Source organism: Salmo salar, chromosome 04 (genome assembly GCF_965601325.2).
Source record: "Salmo salar chromosome 04, fSalSal1, whole genome shotgun sequence".
NCBI lineage: Eukaryota > Metazoa > Chordata > Actinopteri > Salmoniformes > Salmonidae > Salmo > Salmo salar.
Window position 1 is genome coordinate 92036744 of NC_138294.1, and position 12837 is coordinate 92049580.

The 12837-nt window shown below is 45.0% G+C and overlaps 1 protein-coding gene across 1 annotated transcript in view; it reads left to right on the forward strand.

Annotated features, from left to right (window-relative positions):
* LOC106604019 (relaxin receptor 2) overlaps positions 1–12837 on the forward strand; it is a 109487-nt gene that overhangs the window by 13299 nt on the left and 83351 nt on the right. Inside the window, exons 4-5 of the mRNA XM_082974817.1 lie at positions 291–362; positions 11574–11645. Coding sequence (XP_082830943.1) covers positions 291–362; positions 11574–11645 — 144 coding nt within the window. The remainder of the gene's footprint in view (positions 1–290; positions 363–11573; positions 11646–12837) is intronic.

Consider the following 12837-nt stretch of genomic DNA (forward strand, 5'->3'; position numbering starts at 1 on the left):
AAAACATCAGACTTGATTTAAACAAACAAAAAAATGTAACAACCCCTACAAAGATGTCCATTATTTATAATCCACATAATAATTCACATTTTTCTGTTGCTGCAGGATTATTTTACTGCTGTGAGAATCTGGTCAAATTAAGATCCTACATCTGTAGAAATCTGCTATCTCCTTATCTTTGTCTGTGCTTTACTTCTAGCTTGTCATCACCCCGCTGTTAAGTGTGTGTGTGTGTGTGTGTGTGTGTGTAACCATAGTAACAGTACTGTGTTGTCTGGTTCCTGTTTCAGGTCTCTGAAGAGTAACAAGATAAAGAGCTTGTCTGACAACATCTTCTCCAAATACACACACTTGCAGAGACTGTGAGTACTAATACGAAACTGGACTAGACTGGATTTGACTGGACACGACTGGACTGGATTTGACTGGACTGGATTTGACTGGACACGACTGGACTGGATTTGACTGGACACGACTGGACTGGATTTGACTGGACACAACTGGACTGGATTTGACTGGACACGACTGGATTTGACTGGACACGACTGGACTGGACTGGATTTGACTGGACACAACTGGACTGGATTTGACTGGACACGACTGGACTGGATTTGACTGGACACGACTGGATTGGATTTAACTGGACACGACTAGACTGGACTGGATTGGACACGACTGGACTGGACACGACTGGATTGGACACGACTGGACTGGACTGGATTTGACTGGACACGACTGGACTGGATTTAACTGGACACGACTGGACTGGACTTGATTTATTGTCAAGTCAGTCATACTTTTGTTGTCCATTTGCATGAAAATAATTGAGTCCATTTATAAAAGTTGACGAGTCATCCTGTTAGAAAGGATATCATATCTAGTTAGAAACATGTCTGGGTTTGAGACTGTTATCCTACCGAGATAAAAATCTAGTCCAGATTTATCAGGGTAACCAGGCAACCTTGGTCGGATTTGAATCCCGGCCTAGATTCTAGTTGTTGTACTAGTGATTCTTACGAAACACAGTGAACACTAGAAAACGCTCTCGATACGTGGTCAAAACAGCTTGTTTAATGGACTTCATAGACACAGCCTGAGGAGGACCATCACATTCATCATTATTCTCATTCGATGTTGACAGGGGAAATGGTAGCTATATCAGGGTAACCAGGCAACCCTGGTTCCCGGAGTACCACAGGCCCTTCATGTTCATGATTTAACCGATCTGGAAGACCAGGTGTGTTGATTTTTAGGCAATCACTGAACTGATCAATTAGCTCAGTTGGTCAGGTGTTTGTGCCTAGTTTGGACAGAAAAAAATCCTGCAGTAGCTCCAGGAACAGGGTTGCTTAGTCGTTAACCAGGTTTCCTAGGAATGAGTTAATACAAGTTAACGCAGAGTTTTCCCAAACTCTGTCTTAGGGACCCCATGGGGGTGCAAGGTTTGGTTTTTGGCCCTAGAACTACACAGCTGATTCAACTAACCATCTCATCATCAAGGTCTAGATTATTTGAATCAGCTGTGTAGTGTTAGGGCAACAAAAAAATGGGGCCCCAGAACCGAGTTTGAGAAACACTGAGTTAACACCTGGACCTACCAGGACAGGTCTTCACGCAAGGTAAAGTGCACCAGGTAATTTGGCAAAATGTACAATCTGATGTACAGCAACAACCTTGGGGAATAATGGTACTATATGAGAGAACTGATTGGTTGAGAGGACTGACTGGTTGAGAGGACTGAATGGTTGAGAGGACTGACTGGTTGAGAGGACTGACTGGTTGAGAGGACTGACTGGTTGAGAGGACTGAATGGTTGAGAGGACTGAATGGTTGAGAGGACTGACTGGTTGAGAGGACTGACTGGTTGAGAGGACTGACTGGTTGAGAGGACTGAATGGTTGAGAGGACTGAATGGTTGAATGAATAAAAGTGTCTGGAGAAAGCATTACAATTACAGGACTATTTGCATAAAACACGAACGTGGAAATGAATGTAAATATGCGACCAATACAATTTGGTTTTGAAAATAGTTCTACTACAGCTAAACTCATAGAATATTGTACAGCGAATGTGTAATTTTGGGTTATCACATAATATATTCAGGATTTTACTGTACATCCAATGGCAGCCTCTTCCCTACATAGTGCACTACATTTGACCAGAGCTCTGGTCTAAAGTAGTGTACTATATAGGGAATAGGGTGCTATTTTTCCTTTATTTAACTAGGCAAGCCAGTTAAGAACAAATTCATATTTTCAATGACAGCCTAGGAACAGTGGAGTAACTGCCTTGTTCAGGGGCAGAACGACAGATGTTTACCAGATGTTTACCTTGTCAGCTCAGGGATTTGATCTTGCAACTTTTCGGTTACTAGTCCAACACTCTAACCACTAGGCTACCTGCTGCCCAATAGGGCTCTGGTCTAAAGTAGTACACTATGTAGGGAATAGGGTTCCATAGGGCTCTGGTCTAAAGTAGTGTACTATATAGGGAATAGGGTGCCATTTTGGAAGCCAGCTTAAACAGAGGCTGCTGTATTTGAGGACCATTTGGGGCCTTATCCAAGGAATCCTCTAAAGAACGGTTTTAAGGCTGGTTAAATGTAGATTTCCTCCTAAGTTGACATACCCCAAAGTAATGATTTATCCTGAGAGGGCCAGAAACAATACCTAGTAATGCTTTAACTGCCAGAAAATATTAAATATTACATTTCTGGTAATAAAATGAGTTATTAAATCGCTGAGTTGTAGTCACTTTAGAGGATACAAGCTCAAATATACAGTACAAATATGAAAAATCATAAGATTTTCTTTTCCTATTCAACAAAAGTGGAGTAGTAGGGCTTGAAATTGTCGAAGTGCCTTTTTAAATATAGCAACAATTAAACAACTTACATCTTTTTTATAACTGTACAATAAATATTCTATAGTCAATTAAATTGGCACCATTTTATTTAACTGACAGAGCATTTTCTGCCTAGCGACGCAGAGTCGCCAATCAAATGCCTGCTAACTCGTTACAATTTCAGCTTTAAGCAAAAAAAAAGTGACAGTGTCCCTCTTGTGACCAAGAGAAAGTTGTTTAAACTCTACAGATTATTTTGTATTATTTTCATGTTGAGAGCTCTGTAAATCTATCTGGGAACGTCACAGCGAGATGAGACTGCTTTTGATGCAATCACTAGATTCTCTCTCTCTCTCTCTTTCTCATATACCCTATTGTAAGCAGCGCTACAAGGTTCACAGGCACAGGAAATCAATCCTTGGTTTGGATAGTCCAGAAAATGTGATGGGTCGCTCCCTATGCAAATGAGGTGTCATATTTCACATACTGCATCTCAGCTGAGAAGTTAACAGCTGTCACGCTCGTCGTAGTAAATGGACCAAGGCGCAGCGGGTCGAGTGCTCATCTTAACTTTATTTGCGAACACTTAAATAAACAAAACAAGAAACGAACTAACTAACAGTCTTGCAGGCTAAATACAGCAGTGCTAAGAACAACCTCCCACAATTCTCATAGCAAACATACTCCTACGTATAGGACCTTCAATCAGAGGCAACGATAAACAGCTGCCTCCAATTGAAGGCCTCAATCCCAATTACCTAAACATAGAATTAAACACCCTAGAACAGATATAGAAATATACAAACAGAACATTTTTTTTACATTTATATTTTAGTCATTTAGCAGACGCTCTTATCCAGAGCGACTTATAGTAGTGAATACATATATTTTTTTTAAATGCATGAAATGAAAATGAAATATATATATCTTTTTTTGTACTGGCCCCCCGTGGGAATCGAACCCACAACCCTGGCGTTGCAAATACCATGCTCTACCAACAGAGCCACAGGGAAGGCTTGGACCAAAACCCCGGACTAATAAATCAAACACCCCTCTACATAAACACACTCAAAACCATATAAAACAAATACCCCCTGCCACGTCCTGACCAAACTATAATAACAAATAACCCCTTTACTGGTCAGGACGTGACAGTACACCCCCCCCCCCCCCCCCCAAAGGTGCAGAACCCCGGATGCACCTAATAACAAAAAATATCTACCAAAACTAAACTAAAGGGAGGGAAGGAAGGGAGGGTGGCTGCCGTCACCGGCGGCTTCCGTGCTACACCCCCTCTCCCCAAACCTCCTACAGTGGAGGTAGCTCAGGCTCTGGCCTTAGTCTCCCACCTAACCAGTCCACCTCTACTGAATACCTCGGCCTGAAGCATTCCACTGTAGAACCTGGACTGTACTCTGGGAGCTCCGGACTGTAGGGCGACTCACTCGGTTCCGGACAGTGGGCCGTCTCTCTTGGTTCCGGACAGTGGGCCGTCTCTCTTGGTTCCGGACAGTGGGCCGTCTCTCTACGGGGCACTGTCGCCGGAAGCTCTGGACGAGGCACTATCATCGGAAGCTCGGGACTGGGCTGACGCACTGGAAGCCTGGTGCGTGGGGCTGGTACTGGAGGTATCAGATTGGAGACACGCACCTCAGGGCTAGTGCGAGAAGTGGGAACAGGATACACTGGGCCGTGAAGCATTACTGGCGGTCTGGAGCATACAACCCCTACGGCCTGAGTGTTCACTCGAGCATGGCACTTGCGAAGGGCTGGAATCATTTTCACCGGACTGTTCGTGAGCATAGGTGAGATCGTGCGCACTTCCGCATAGTACTGTGCTCCTCTGATCCTCTGTTCCCCATAATAATCACAGATAGTTGGCTCAGGTCTACTGCCTGCCCTTGCCAAACTACCCGTGTCCCGTCCCCCCCCCCCCCCCCCAACATTTTTTTTGGGGGGGGCTACCTCTCCGGCTTCCTTGCCAGCCGTGTTCCCCTGTAGCGTTCCCGGTCCTCTATAGCCTTTCTCCATGGTCCCACTCCGGCTAATATGTCCTCCCAAGTCCAAAACTCCCGATAGTCCACCTGCTGCTCCTTTCTCCGCTGCTTGGTCCATTGGAGGTGGGAGGCTCGTCATAGTAAATGGACCAAGGCGCAGTGGGTCGAGTGCTCATAACTTTATTTGCAAACACTTAAATAAACAAAACAAGAAACGAACGAACTAACAGTCTTGCAGGCTAAATACAGCAGTGCTAAGAACAACCTCCCACAATTCCCATAGCAAACATACTCCTACGTATAGGACCTTCAATCAGAGGCAACGATAAACAGCTGCCTCCAATTGAAGGCCCCAATCCCAATTACCTAAACATAGAATTAAACACCCTAGAACAGATATAGAAATATACAAACATAGAACATGAACCAAAACCCAGGACTAATAAATCAAACACCCCTCTACATAAACACACACTCAAAACCATATAAAACAAACACCCCCTGCCACGTCCTGACCAAACTATAATAACAAATAACCCCTTTACTGGTCAGGACGTGACAACACCAGAGCGAGTTAACACCAGAGAGTTAGAGAGCGTTAACACCAGAGCAGCGTTAACACCAGAGCAGCGTTAACACCAGAGAGTGGCATGTGAAGCAGGACAACCAGAATGTTCACAGACAGGTCAGTCTGAACCGGTCCAGAAATAGTCACTACTTTTGCCCAGGACCTATATCCACAAAGCGTCTCAGAGTAGAAGTGGTCTTAAGTGCTGAAAATAGAGACATTTTGCTACTACATCCCAAAATAAATGTATTGAGAGCGATGCCATATGGGAAACGTTTTAGGGTCTCTGAAGAATGGGATGGTTCTTTCAAGAACCGTACAAATTTCCCAAACCAGAAATGTTCCCGGCCCTCCAGAACTGGAATTGAGTAGCCCAGCTGTAGGGTTTTAAGTCCTGGGTTTACCAACAATCGTATGTGTAAGTTGACAGTTGATAGTAGGAATGCCAACAAAAAAAACTAAATTGACAAAGTACCTCTCAGCACGTTCTGACTGCAAAAAAAAAAAAATGCTACAGATTAGGAACAGCGCGGAGGGGTGGGTGTGTCTGTCCTCAACCTGCAGTGAGGCAGTCAAGATGGCTCTCATTCAGTCAGAATGCGCATCAGCGTTTCATCATATTTCCCCATCACCACGCTTGTTAGATATTACGCACATTGATAGCTTGATTAGTAAACGTCCTCGCCTTGTTATTTATCATAGTAGCAGGAAGCAGCAATCCTAGATGATCAGATCCAAAACATGCAAGGAAAAATGATTGGGTGAAATGATGAAGCGACTGGATGGCGAAACACAGCTTCACTCTATCCAATCAGAGCTGCAGGATCTAAGTGTTGCCCGCCCCTTCTTGTTATAGACAGGCAAACCAACCAATTGAGTTATTTAGACCACGTGGGAAAAAAAAAGTGTCAAACTCATTACGCGGAGGGACAAGTGTCTGCAGGTTTTCGCTCCTCCCTTGTACTTGATTGATGAATTAAGGTCACTGTTACGAATCCCTTTGGCCCTGCAGTCTAGTGGGGGGGGATGGAAACGAGACCCGTAACATAAATCATGCAAATTATAATCGTGATAATGAACAGTGAGAACAAAAACCACAGACAACTGAAATCTACCGTCAAACACTAATGGTTTATTTTAAATCACACAGTAATGGCGTGTGAGAAAAGGGGCTGAGCTGGACCCAAGCAAAGAAACAATAATCCAAAAACACCCCTAAACTAGACTAGCCTACCTCAAGAACAGCTAGCTAACTAACCAGTAAAATACAGAGGGTGGTCCGCCCAGTTCTAACTAGGGTACTTAGACACAGTATTCCTACGGGTAATGTATGCCCATGGGCGACTTGTCTTGGTACCCCCTTTTCCCACCATCAAACAAACAGTCAAACAACAAAACAATACTCACAGGATAACCACACAAATGTGACATGTAGTTGCAAAAACAAGAGAGAGATAGAGACAGAGAGAGAGAGATTGAGAATGAACACAAAGATTGATCTGGGGAGAAAACAACTGACTGGGTTTTTAAACCAAGGGAAAGGGGCTGTGATTGGGTGAGGGAAGAGGAGCAGGTGTCTTCTGATTGGTGACTGATTGGGAGAAGGATGATTGTCACCTGTGAGGAGGAGAAGGAGAGAAAAGAAATACAAATACAGGATACACACTACCTGTATCCGTAACAGTCACTAATTAGTAAGGAACTCCCTTCACATTGTTGTCTAGGTCTTAATTGAAAGGAAAAAACTCAAACTCACGGACACCAGGCCCTCTATAGAATGAGTTTGACAACACTGACATAGAACCTCACGCATGACTGACTGACATAAAATGCCTACGGACACCCGAAAATGATGAATAATTACCCAAAATACTCTGATCATAAAATCGTAAAAATAAAGAATAACCCTTGAATGATTATGGGGTAACAAAACGTTTTTACCAGGATGTAGGTCAACATCTAAAACTCAAGACTAAGGCCGCTTGTCAAAAGCCTAAAACCATCTAAAACCAAGATACTTTTGTTGCATAGGGACGTCTGTCTTTTTTGCGTTTTAACCCCAAATCCCTTGTGACACATACTGAAATGTCCTTGTCTCAGTGGGACTTCTTGGTTTAGATAAAAGGTAAAAAATATATATATATATATATATATATATATATATAGCTTGTGTTTTTTTTTCTTCCCTTCTGTGGCGGCTCATCCAATCACATGTATTCCAACGCAGGTCCCAGGTGCAGTCCGTTAGTCTGGGAAAGAGTAATGTTTTCATATTTTACACACTAACACTGTCATATAGTGATCTGTAATAACATTATCTGACATCTCTCAGGGAGAGATTCACTATTTAATATAGCTACTATCAATCACACACAGAAAAACACAAACAAACACACACAGACCTATATATATACACACACACACACACACACACACACACACACACACACACACACACACACACACACACACACACACACACACACACACACACACACACACACACACACACAGGAATGCACATTGCGTGACTCCTATTTATCCGTTTTTTATTCATCAGGTTGGAGGTAGCCTAGCGGTGAAGAGGTTGGGCCATACATTTAAAAAAAAATTAAAAAATACTTTTGAAGGAACTCAATCCAGCTTTTAACTTTACTCTTGAACGGCGTAATAGTAGAATGCACAAGGTCTATTTTTCAGAAATTAGGTTGTGTGTCATCGGTTTTCCTCTTGTTAATCGTTGAATATTTATTTATAACGTTAGAAATGTCCAGATCAACTAGTCCATGTCAGCTAATGCTTGTTTTAGTTGTTTTTAGCCCATAGATATTGTTGTCATTTAAAAAAAATGGTTTTAAATCACTCAAATATCAGATGAATATAAATTAGACATGGCAAAATGTTTTGGAAAGTTTGTTGCTTTGAAAGTGTATTGAAATGTTTTTTTTTAGTTAGTTAGTTAGTTACTTTTTTGAGTTTGAGATCGTGCGACGCGGATGGTATCAGTCTCTGGGACCACTACTATCTGTCCAGTGATCCTGCCGACCAAGGCCGGGTCTGATGAGCTATTTGGCCCTAGCTGATAGCTAGCTGCTTATTAAGCTAGCAGGGTTTTCTTGAGTGCTCGAACGCAGCCCGCAACGCGGTTAGCCATAGTAGCTGGGACAGCGGATTGTCCCGGGCTTGTGGCTGTCTAGATTCTTGCTGTTTGTGGTTTTCAATCTTCCCTGTGACCTACCCTGTCTGCAACAGTGAGGAGTAATATCATAATTTATGTTACTACTCCCCACACCCGCCTCCCCCAGTTTGAATTAAGGCAAAGGTTCGTAGGTCATGTTAGAGTTTGTTTACAGCGTTTATCAAAGAGATGCAATTTGCATATCCGGTATTAGTTATTCACCAGAGAGTCTGTTATTGTGGTCCAGATGGATGGAATATGGGGTTTGTGTGTGTGTGTGTGTGTGTGTGTGTGTGTGTGTGTGTGTGTGTGTGTGTGTGTGTGTGTGTGTGTGTGTGTTTCATTATGATCCTCATCCTTTATTCATTAAGTTACACACACACACACACACACACACACACACACACACACACACACACACACACACACACACACCTAACAAGTCATGTGTGATTGACTATAAAGACCTTCACCATGCTGTTAAGCACTAGACGGGCGGATAAACCCTGCCACCACCTCTGGGTTGGAATCCATTCCAACTGGATTAACACTGTACTGGATTAACACTGTACTGGGTTAACACTGTACTGGGTTAACACTGTACTGGGTTAACACTGTACTGGATTAACACTGTACTGGGTTAACACTGTACTGGGTTAACACTGTACTGGGTTAACACTGTACTGGGTTAACACTGTACTGGGTTAACACTGTACTGGGTTAACAATGTATTGGGTTAACACTGTACTGGGTTGGGACTGTACTGGGTTGGAATCCATTCCAACTGGATTAACACTGTACTGGATTAACACTGTACTGGCTTAACACTGTACTGGGTTAACACTGTACTGGGTTGGGACTGTACTGGGTTAACACTGTACTGGGTTAACACTGTACTGGGTTAACAATGTATTGGGTTAACACTGTACTGGGTTAACACTGTACTGGGTTTGGACTGTACTGGGTTTGGACTGTACTGGGTTAACACTGTACTGGGTTTGGACTGTACTGGGTTAACACTGTACTGGGTTAACACTGTACTGGATTAACACTGTACTGGGTTAACACTGTACTGGGTTGGAACTGTACTGGGTTAACACTGTACTGGGTTAACACTGTACTGGGTTAACACTGTACTGGGTTGGGACTGTACTGGGTTAAGTCTGTACTGGGTTAACACTGTACTGGGTTAACACTGTACTGGTTTGTGACTGTACTGGGTTAACCCTGTACTGGTTTGTGACTGTACTGGGTTGGGACTGTACTGGGTTGTGACTGTACTGGGTTAACACTATACTGGGTTAACACCATACTGGGTTGTGACTGTACTGGGTTGGGACTGTACTGCGTTGGGACTGCACTGGGTTAACCCTGTACTTGGTTGGGACTGTACTGGGTTGGGACTGTGCTGGGTTAACACTTTACTGGGTTGGGACTGTACTGGGTTGGGACTGTGCTGGGTTGGGTCTGTGCTGGGTTGGGACTGTACTGGGTTGGGACTGTACTGGTTTGGGACTGTACTGGGTTAACAATGTACTGGGTTAACACTGTACTGGGTTGGGACTGTACTGGGTTAACACTTTACTGGGTTGGGACTGTACTGGGTTGGGACTGTACTGGGTTGGGACTGTACTGGGTTGGGACTGTGCTGGGTTGGGACTGTGCTGGGTTGGGACTGTGCTGGGTTGCGACTGTGCTGCGTTGCGACTGTGCTGGGTTGCGACTGTACTTGGTTAACACTGTACTGGGTTGGGACTGTACTGGGTTAACCCTGTACTGGTTTGTGACTGTACTGGGTTGGGACTGTACTGGGTTGTGACTGTACTGGGTTAACACTATACTGGGTTAACACCATACTGGGTTGTGACTGTACTGGGTTGGGACAGTACTGCGTTGGGACTGTACTGGGTTAACCCTGTACTTGGTTGGGACTGTACTGGGTTGGGACTGTGCTGGGTTAACACTTTACTGGGTTGGGACTGTACTGGGTTGGGACTGTGCTGGGTTGGGTCTGTGCTGGGTTGGGACTGTACTGGGTTGGGACTGTACTGGTTTGGGACTGTACTGGGTTAACAATGTACTGGGTTAACACTGTACTGGGTTGGGACTGTACTGGGTTAACACTTTACTGGGTTGGGACTGTACTGGGTTGGGACTGTACTGGGTTGGGACTGTGCTGGGTTGGGACTGTGCTGGGTTGGGACTGTGCTGGGTTGCGACTGTGCTGCGTTGCGACTGTGCTGGGTTGCGACTGTACTTGGTTAACACTGTACTGGGTTGGGACTGTACTGGGTTAACACTGTACTGGGTTGGGACTGTACTGGGTTGGGACTGTACTGGGTAGGGACTGTACTGGGTAGGGACTGTACTGGTTTAGGACTGTACTGGGTTGTGACTGTACTGGGTTGTGACTGTACTGGGTTGGGACTGTACTGGTTTGGGACTGTACTGGGTTGTGACTGTACTGGGTTGGGACTGTACTGGGTTGGGACTGTACTGGGTTAACATTTTACTGGGTTGTGACTGTACTGGGTTGGGACTGTACTGGGTTGGGACTGTACTGGGTTAACATTTTACTGGGTTGTGACTGTACTGGGTTGGGACTGTACTGGGTTAACATTTTACTGGGTTGTGACTGTACTGGGTTGGGACTGTACTGGGTTGTGACTGTACTGGGTTAACACTGTACTGGGTTAACACTGTACTGGGTTGTGACTGTACTGGGTTAACACTGTACTGGGTTGTGACTGTACTGGGTTGGGACTGTACTGGGTTGGGACTGTACTGGGTTAACACTGTACTGGGTTGTGACTGTACTGGGTTGTGTTGCAGCTAGAAACATATGTTATGTACCACAACCTGAATGACTTAATGTTATTTTAGAACGGGAAGGCCATTAACAATTATGTTTACTAGTTCCTGGTGAAGGAATGTTGAACCGCTGTGCTTGACTTAACGATGTGCTTTTGTTTGTTTCTTCTCCCAGGTTCCTACAGAACAACAGCATCCAGATAATCTCCAGTCAAGCCTTCAGTGGACTCTACAAACTAGAGAAACTGTGAGTACTGACATACCTCTTTACCACTTACTGAAGACAGAGGGGGACAGAGAGAGAGACAGAGAGAGAGCGGGGTGGGGTGGGGAAAGAGAGGGAGAGAGAAAGAGAGGTGGGGAGAGGGAGGGTGAGAGGGAGGGAGAGAGAGAGGTAGAAAGAGGGAGAGGGAGGGAGCGAGTGAGTGAGGGAGAGAGGTAGAAAGAGAGAGAGGTGGGGAGAGGGAGGGAGGGAGGGAGAGAGGGAGAGAGGTAGAAAGAGAGAGAGGTGGGGAGAGGGAGGGAGAGAGGGAGAGAGGAAGAAAGAGAGAGAGTTGGGGAGAGGGAGGGAGAGAGGGAGAGAGGTAGAAAGAGAGAGAGGGAAGGGTGGGGAAAGAGAGGCAGAGAGAGGCAGAGAGAGAGAGAGAGAGAGAGAGAGAGAGAGAGAGAGAAGGGGGGGCAATGTAAATATGTGTTTCCCATGCCAATAAAATCATTTGAATTGAATTGATTGAGAGAGACACAGACAGAAAATACTCCTAATTTACAACAATACCGTTTTATGTTGATAAAGACAGAACTGCTGTTTCAGGGAATGTGTCTGCGGGTGTTCTTGCTTTACATATTCATTTACATTTACATATTCATTTACATATATGCATATTCCTACGGTCACCAAGGAGGGTCCACAGCCTAGATCTGTCCCCAACCAAGGAGGGTCCACAACCTAGATCTGTCCCCAACCAAGGAGGGTCCACAGCCTAGATCTGTCCCCAACCAAGGAGGGCCTACAGCCTAGATCTGTCCCCAACCAAGGAGGGCCTACAGCCTAGATCTGTCCCCAACCAAGGAGGGTCCACAGCCTAGATCTGTCCCCAACCAAGGAGGGTCCACAGCCTAGATCTGTCCCCAACCAAGGAGGGTCCACAGCCTAGATCTGTCCCCAACCAAGGAGGGTCTACAGCCTAGATCTGTCCCCAACCAAGGAGGGTCTACAACCTAAATCTGTCCCCAACCAAGGAGGGTCCACAGCCTAGATCTGTCCCCAACCAAGGAGGGTCCACAGCCTAGATCTGTCCCCAACCAAGGAGGGTCTACAGCCTAGATCTGTCCCCAACCAAGGAGGGTCCACAGCCTAGATCGGTCCCCAACCAAGGAGGGTCCACAACCTAGATCTGTCCCCAACCAAGGAGGGTCCACAACCTAGATCGGTCCCCAAC